Here is a 7,861-nt window from a genome sequence, read left to right on the forward strand (position 1 = left end):
GCTGCCGTATGAGGCAATGACTTTGCAGGCAGCGTTTTTGCACGAAGGCACCTCATGAAACTGATTTTGGACAGGCTTCTGGGGCAGAGTAACGGTTTAATGATCTACAACAAAATAGAACGAGTTTTGGTGATAAATAAATGAATATTAAATTACTATAATACTGATTTCTCGCTAGAAATAACATCAAAAGTGCAAAAAGTTAGTCAGAAATATACATTTACACACAAACTGACCACCAAACTCAACTTTCAGACACCATCTTTATTTTTTAGCTCAACCGTCACGGAATGGAACGCACAGGATTGTGGGATATCAAAGGCAGCGAAGGATACATCTATGCTGCCTTAAAAATTCAATCAGAAGAAGGTACCTCCAGAGACAGGAAGTAAAGCAGAATTTGGATTCAGACGAGCCTTGATGCCTTGCTGCCTACGAAGGCAGCATTTTAGAGCTTTCAGACGCAGCCCTAGTGTCTGAGTTGCATAGTGTGTGTTTTAATTTGGGGGCGGAGCAATGAAGGGAGAGGTGTGTTTGTTTGGGTGTCAAACATTATTGGACCTTGAACAACCAAAAGAAAATAAAAACACAAATTAAAGAAAATAACTGAGAAATACGTTTAATATGTAATGATTTTATTACAGCAGTTTAGCACTCTATAATGTTTTTTCTTCATTGCATTCTATTATAACTTTTTATTATGAAGAGAGAGAGAATACATTTTTAAAAATGAAAAGGAAGGGGAAAAGGAAATATAAAGGAAATACATCGTCTCGATTGCAGGTAATATTATTGTACAAAATGACTGCAGATGTTGCAAACTCATTATTATATAAAGTGTTTTTTTTTTATAATAATTATTTGTTTATTACATTGTTGATGCAGGATTTTGTTTAATAATTGTTTAATAAAATACAGAGTTTATTTTCCTCAAATCATGATACTAAATAAAACAGCAGAACAACATGCACACATTTTGTTCAGTAAAGTATGAATAGAAATGTGTGTGACATTCAGTTTTTGCTGCAGTGGTAGAATCTGAAGTGCAGCTGGAATCACTGAAACAGGATGTAGAAGAACAGAGGAGACAACAGCAGGAGGAAGCTTCCCTTATACATGCCATCTAATCAAGACAATAAGGAAACTACTGTTAAAGGGGTCATATGATGCTTTTTTAAAGATCATTATTTTGTGTATTTGGTGTAACAGAATATGTTGACATGCTTTAATGTTCAAAAAACACATTATTTTTCAAATACTGTACATTATTGTAGGTCCTCTATGCCCCGCCTCTCTCAAACGCTTCGTTTTCTACAAAGCCCCCTCCTTAACTCCGCATTTGAACAGTCAATAGCAAATACTTAAACTAGTAACAAAACATACTTACAGTAGCTGATTCAGAAGCGCCAGATTGTCATAGCAAAGTCAGAATTACCTCCTCTCCTAGGTTCACGAAACGGTCGTCCATAAAATGCATTGCTGTTCTGTTGTAAATAATCTTAATGCATCTACTTTCGGAAGGCCAAGTAAAGTGCTTTTGCTTTCGCCTAGAAACACACAGCGTCTCCCTGACATGGCTGCTTCAACTCTAACTGCGGTTACTGAAACCACGCTTTCTTTCTTTGCGTGCACATTTGGGCTGCATTATTCTAATATTTCCACATAGTGAGGTAGATATGTGGGGCGTGTTAGAACGAGCCGTTTTCGGGGGGCGTGGCAGTGTCTTAACTTTGATAAAGAATATCTCTTTGGTTTTGAGACTTTAGTCTTTGCAACTTCAGGGATCTTATCTATGCACAATCAGCTTGTAACACTCCAAAGAGAAAGGAAAACTTGAAATCGCATCATATGACCCCTTTAATGAACGCTACTACTACTGATATTAAAATGCTTATTCACTGGTGACAAATTTAATTACAGTTTTCTAAAAGCAATAAAAAAAACTCTGAATGCACTAGACTAATAAGTTTCTCCCTTATTATTCAACACTACTCTTGAAATCCGATATTATGCTACTTTGAGCAATCGCTTGTGTTTTTAGTATTATTGTTTGTATTATTTCTTTATTGTAAGTCACTGTTGCAAAATGGTCAGACATGGTCAAATAAAGGGCAATACCTGCTGCATTGCAAAGGTCAGTGTCACAGCACTGGACAGATGCCGTCCCAGCTAGTGTCTGATGGGTCCCAGGTTTACACTCAGTTTCAGGTGCACACTCTTTAGTTTTGGTGGTCAACTTACTGGCACCTGCAAAAAAGACAAACTTTCATTTAATAGGATGTTGAAACAATTCCAACATTTGCAGTTATGTGAATAGATCAAATATCCAGAGCAAGCGTGGACGTTTGTAACCTGAACCCACTTCCAGTTATTTTAGCCGTACAAAAACATTCCGTTACGCTACTTGACATTTCATATTTCTTATATTAATTTAATGTATTGTCATAATCATAAACATAGTTTGTAGCTCAAATACTTTGACTGTTTACTACACTTTGTTATGCTAGTTATTTACCTTTACTTACCTATAGCAGAAGTTACATATAGCAGCTGTGAGAAGTTACATTTACATTGAATCAGTCAATTATAACAGTACATTTCAATCCATCATATTGGACTTACCAAGTTGTGACACTGTTGTCAGAGTCATGCACTTGTAAGATCCACTGGGACATGTTTGTACCTTTTGATCTGCACAAGAAACTATCGGATCCGCGCACTTATAACAGTTGAGAGATTGTCCTATAGTAATAAAAGACAGAGATGGTGAGAGAGAGACATATGTGATCTGTATTTGTATCCAGCAACATTACAAACACGATTTGTCTTTGTACCTGCAGTGAAAAGCAAGAACAGAAGAAAAACTGAGATCTGCAGATCCATCTTTGATCAGGAGGTGAATCAAATAACGTGCCCGTTTCAGTGCTCATTTTATAGCTTTTCAAAACAGGTGGGTCTTCATGAGAACATGAGAGAGTAACATTTCTGTAACCAGAAACTTCAGCTTACGTAATTTACTTGGAAGTTAATAATACGTAATTTACTTGGAAGTTAATAATAGGGGGGAGTTTAATAAGGAATTACAAGGAATTTATAGGTCTACATAAACCATTTTAAAGAGATAGTTCACCCAAAAATGACTGTCATTTACTCATTTTGTTCCAAACCTCTATACCAACTTAATTTTCTCTTCAGGAAAATACTTATTTAAATTTGTAGAAATATTAAATATTTATTTATTAACTGTAAACATTATAATATGGTTCCATTTGTTAACTGCATTTAATGCATTAATTAACATTAGCAGTGAGCAATACAATGTTACAGAACTTATTAATCTTTGTTAATATTAGTTAATAAAAAAAGATACAACTATTCATTGTTAGTCCATGTTAGCTCAGGTCCATTAAATAACATTAATAGATGCAACTTTTGATTTTAATAAGGTACTAGTACATGTTTGAATCAGCAATAACTAAGACGGTTTTCACATATAGTCTGACCTACTGGAAATTATGGAAGATGAAGTGGACAGGGAAGGGGGTGAGGAAGAGCTTTAGCATTTCAGTCAAATTTAAAATTAAAAGGGAACAATATGTATAAAGTTAATTCAACTCCCTTTTTCGCAGATAAGATAGTGACAGTTGTAAAATGTTTCTTTATTCCTAACTTTTTTTTAAATTCACAATAAGCTGTATTTCATTGTTCACTTTCAGTGATTATTGTTTTTGTTTTTCTGAAGAATTCTATAATATTATACCATGGCCTGTCTGAATACTTGATTCTGATTGGCTGGCAGGTGTACATTAAAAGCGTGCACAGGTTCAAGTCAGTTTAATCACCGTTCTGTATTAATGCGCTGCTTTTATTGACACACACACACAGAAACATTCAAGAGCACAGAAACTTGTCAATGCTGCCCCGCGACTTTTAATAAATAGCTTAGATACTTAATCGCTACATCATATTTCTTAGCAAAGAGGTAAAAAAAAAAAACTCACTAAGTAACTAAACTCACAGCTTCACTGTTTGTAGAGAGAAATGCACAGACGCAGGTAGTTCACACACACAACCGTCATCTCTCTCGATCATCTGATAATTATTTTAAATCAATGCTTTTTAAATTCATGCATTTAAATAAATGTGATCTTGCCGCACTACTTCATCTCTGTGTCTGATTTAAAGCAGGCAGAATGCTAGATCTCTCCGCTGCGCGTCGGGGGTTTCTTTGCCTCCATGTCGTGCATTAAACTTGTTTAAAGCCGTACATTACAAAAATGACTTAATTGTAAGTTATTTATTTGAAAAGTTTAACAACAGGCTGAAACGACTGAAAATTACACCTGCAAATAATATAATAATCATCATAAACTATACATATACTTAAAAAAAACAATTTCAAACATTACTTACGATGTAATGTTGGTCCACACAAAAAAAAATAAATAAATAAATAAAATGCGCAAAGCGGACCGGGACCTCATTGCTTTCACAAATCACGAGGAAATCGAACCACAAAATGACTCAAAAGCAAACCGTAATCGGACCACCTCAGGAGGTCTTTTAAGGAACTCTGAAATCACATGGTTTGTTCACATATACAGGCACAAGCTGAACTGCTTTGAGAGCGTTTGGAGTGCTCAAACAAACTAGGTGTGAAAACACCCCAAGATTAATAAATGCTTAAAGTGTTTTTCATTGTTAGTTTATGTAGTCAACTCATGTCACCAAATGGAACCTAATTGTAAAGTGTTGCCATTTATTTATTTATAATTTAAAAAAGCAGCAAGTACTAAGAAAGTTGTCACGGAACACAGACTCGATGGCACAGGTGAGTGACTCACTTTTTACAAGCAGGTGAATAATAATGATTAAGGAATTTATACAACAACAACCAGAACAGAGGAAGAATGATGAAGACAGTCCAGAGAGGTAAGTATCACCACACACACCATTAAATCAGTGTTACACTAGATATGAATAATGTCTCTTATCTTTGCAGGCAGTAACCAGACGATCTGGAGGAAACGGGGATCCAAGGAGGGAGGAATGAACACTGATAAAGGGAGAACAGGGAAGTAACACAGGCAAGTAAACCATAGCAATCCATGGCAATGGCAAGCAGGTGTTGTAATTGTGAAGTGAGTGCAGGTGATGGCTGAGGGAGAATCGTGGGAGATGTAGTGTGCAGAGGTGACAGGCTTGTTGACTGGTGATCGTGAGAAGTATAATAGCAAGTGAAAGATAATAGCAAAATTAACAAACTAAAGAACAAAAAAGCATAGTAAAATGTCAAAAATTGTTAAATCAACAAGATGATCAGCTTTTGTACATAAACGTACAAAATTTTAAAAATGTAATACATTTTACATCAAATTAAATTATAATTTGATCTAACATGTTGTCATTATAGGTGACGGGCCCGGACTGATCACGGGGAGCACTGTGGGAGAAATCCCTGTTCATATAGATAGCCAACTTTGGGCCCATGCATCGATAATTTTCATTTAGTTATTTACTTTATATCAGGGCCGGACTGGCCATCAGGAGCCTCCTGAGATTTCCCAGAGTCCTGATGGCTGATTTGGCCCTGTATTTTTTTATTATTATTATCATTGTTTTCTATTATTGCCTGCCAAAGTGATCATTTCCGAATAATAAATTCAAGTTTTCAATTCAAGTTTATTTGTATAGCGCTTTTCACGATACAAATCATTGCAAAGCAACTTTACAGCAAATTAAGTTTCTACAATATTTTGTGGTAGCTTATCAGTGGTGACTGTCAGGATGTCAATCCCGTGGCAAAAACAGAGAAACAAATAGAGACATAATTAGCGTAGCTGCTGTTCCAACTAGTGTTGCTTTCGTCAACGAAAATTATGACTAAATATCGTCGTCAACGAACCTTTATCACGTGACGAAAACGAGACGAGACGCAACGTAAATGCTGGTCATGTGACGATGACTATAATTAAATGTATAATGCAATATTGTTGACGAATTAAAACGAGACTAAATGTGGTTTACAAAATAAAAACTATGCTAAAATGTCTCTTCATTTTCGTTGACCAAAACGAGACGAAACGAAATGTTATAACATTATTTCGTCTCGTTTAGTTGCGTTATTATTATTATTTTGCAGTATTTCTGTTTCCTGTGTCTCGCTTCAGGGGCTGCATCAGGTCACACTGCGCAGACGCAGGCGACGTCACTTCCTCAAGCCCCACTCGAGGCATTATTTAGAAGACGACAAAAAACATAGTTAAGTCTGACACAGAGAAAGGGACCGATGGCCGGCCAGCCGGGGTTCGTCTTTATTTAAATTTATGTGTGTGTACTTCTAACATGTTTGGTTGGTAAAATAAATGTTGTAAATTCAAATCAGAGCGTCTTCCGTGTCTGGAATGGATGTATTCTTGAGTCTATAAGGTAACAATAATATAATAAGATAACCTTGTTTGAAATGGGTTTGGCTAAAAGAAAATTTTGGTTTCGTCTATACTACTAGGTACTTATACTATATCGACTGGGTTAAATAGAATTGCATTTCTAAAAAGAGACTAAAATACAATTTTCATTCACTAAAACTAGACTAAATGTCATAGTTTTCATCGACTAAAATAAGACTAAAATGCTCAGACTTTTAGTTGACTAAAACTTGACTAGACTAAAAAGAGTATGAACGTGACTAAAACTAATAAAAACTAAAATGACAGTTTCACACAAAGACTAGACTAAAACTAAAAATTTAAACAGGCCGCCAAAAACAACACTAAATGGAAGTGTGTGCAATTACCTGAGTCTGTCCTTCTTCAGGTCAAGTCATATTAGTGAAACCGTTTGCCATCAGTTGTTAGAAGATGAAAGCAATATCTTTGTCATAGCATCCTTTCAGCGTTTAAGGGGATTTCCCACGACTGGCATCAGCGCTGTTCAATGCATTGAATCAATGGCATTGTTCTCTATGAAATGAAACATCAGCTTTAGCATTACCCAGATAATGCGTTGATTGTCGAAGTGGCTTTCAAAGTTAAATTAATTTCAACACCATGTTTCATTCATGAATGAATCAGTGTTTTTATGCATATTAGTTGAATGAACTGACCGGTTTAATGATGACTACTCATAAAGATCATTCCTTGCCGCCACCTACTAGTGTAACAATGTAACTGCATTGACTGACAGTCCTAGTGCTGATACTGCGGAAATATCAGCACGTTTGGAAAGCCTCTTTATATAGCATAATAATAATAATAATAATAATAATAATAATAATAATAATAATAATAATAATAATAATAATAATAATAATAATAATAATAATAATAATGTGTTAATATCGTAATTGATCCACTCGAAATCACGGTCAGCAAAATTTCCTGACAAAATTCTTGTGCAAACAAGCGCAAGTGATATTATTTCTGTTTGGCCGTACCTTCCTCTGTTAACAAGCTTTCAGTTTTATTTACTTGAACAAGTGTAAAATGAGAAGCAAACTAACTGACTGTTACCTACATAATATCCTGACTTTGTCAGTAATTCAGCTGCAGCCCGATTTGGAAATCATTTGAAAAATAAGCACTTGCTTCATGTCTCTCATTAGAGGTCACTGATTTTGCAAGCGTATGGCTGTACTGCTTTTTTTCTTGAATAGCTGTTTTAGGCATTGAACTCTACTGTACTATGCATGTGATTGTTTCTATGTTTTCATTGAACAATAAAACTTTGAAAATAAAACTGCATTAGTTAAGCAGATTACAGAGTAATGTTTTCTTTTTATGAATTCATTTTTAAATATTACCAACTCATAAATGATGGAAACCATGGAAACTTTAATTTAAATATAATATAGTTTGGTATA

At 35.1% G+C, this 7,861-nt stretch overlaps 2 protein-coding genes across 2 annotated transcripts in view; both read right to left on the bottom strand.

Moving 5' to 3' along the window:
* Positions 1 to 7,861, bottom strand: part of LOC107707771 (gastrula zinc finger protein XlCGF57.1-like) — a 132,956-nt gene that overhangs the window by 49,413 nt on the left and 75,682 nt on the right. The window lies entirely within an intron of this gene.
* Positions 619 to 2,897, bottom strand: LOC107707775 (secreted Ly-6/uPAR-related protein 1-like). The gene is made up of 4 exons (XM_016511876.1): positions 2,835 to 2,897; positions 2,623 to 2,742; positions 2,119 to 2,247; positions 619 to 1,123 (listed from the first exon to the last, which is right to left on the bottom strand). Exons 1-4 carry the CDS (start codon positions 2,881 to 2,883, stop codon positions 1,056 to 1,058), a joined length of 366 nt encoding a protein of 121 aa, XP_016367362.1. The 5' UTR covers positions 2,884 to 2,897; the 3' UTR covers positions 619 to 1,055.

Source organism: Sinocyclocheilus rhinocerous, unplaced genomic scaffold (genome assembly GCF_001515625.1).
Source record: "Sinocyclocheilus rhinocerous isolate Xijiao unplaced genomic scaffold, SAMN03320098_v1.1 scaffold1888, whole genome shotgun sequence".
Lineage (NCBI taxonomy): Eukaryota > Metazoa > Chordata > Actinopteri > Cypriniformes > Cyprinidae > Sinocyclocheilus > Sinocyclocheilus rhinocerous.

What these genes read in the sequence shown, in the direction of transcription:
- LOC107707775 (XM_016511876.1), bottom strand. Translation starts at nt 2,883, where the DNA reads ATGGATCTGCAGATCTCAGTTTTTCTTCTGTTCTTGCTTTTCACTGCA. An exon ending in GACAACAGTGTCACAACTTG is followed by an intron (nt 2,248 to 2,622) that starts GTAAGTCCAATA and finishes TCTTTTTTGCAG; the next exon opens with GTGCCAGTAAGTTGACCACC. An exon ending in TGACCTTTGCAATGCAGCAG is followed by an intron (nt 1,124 to 2,118) that starts GTATTGCCCTTT and finishes TGTCTTGATTAG; the next exon opens with ATGGCATGTATAAGGGAAGC.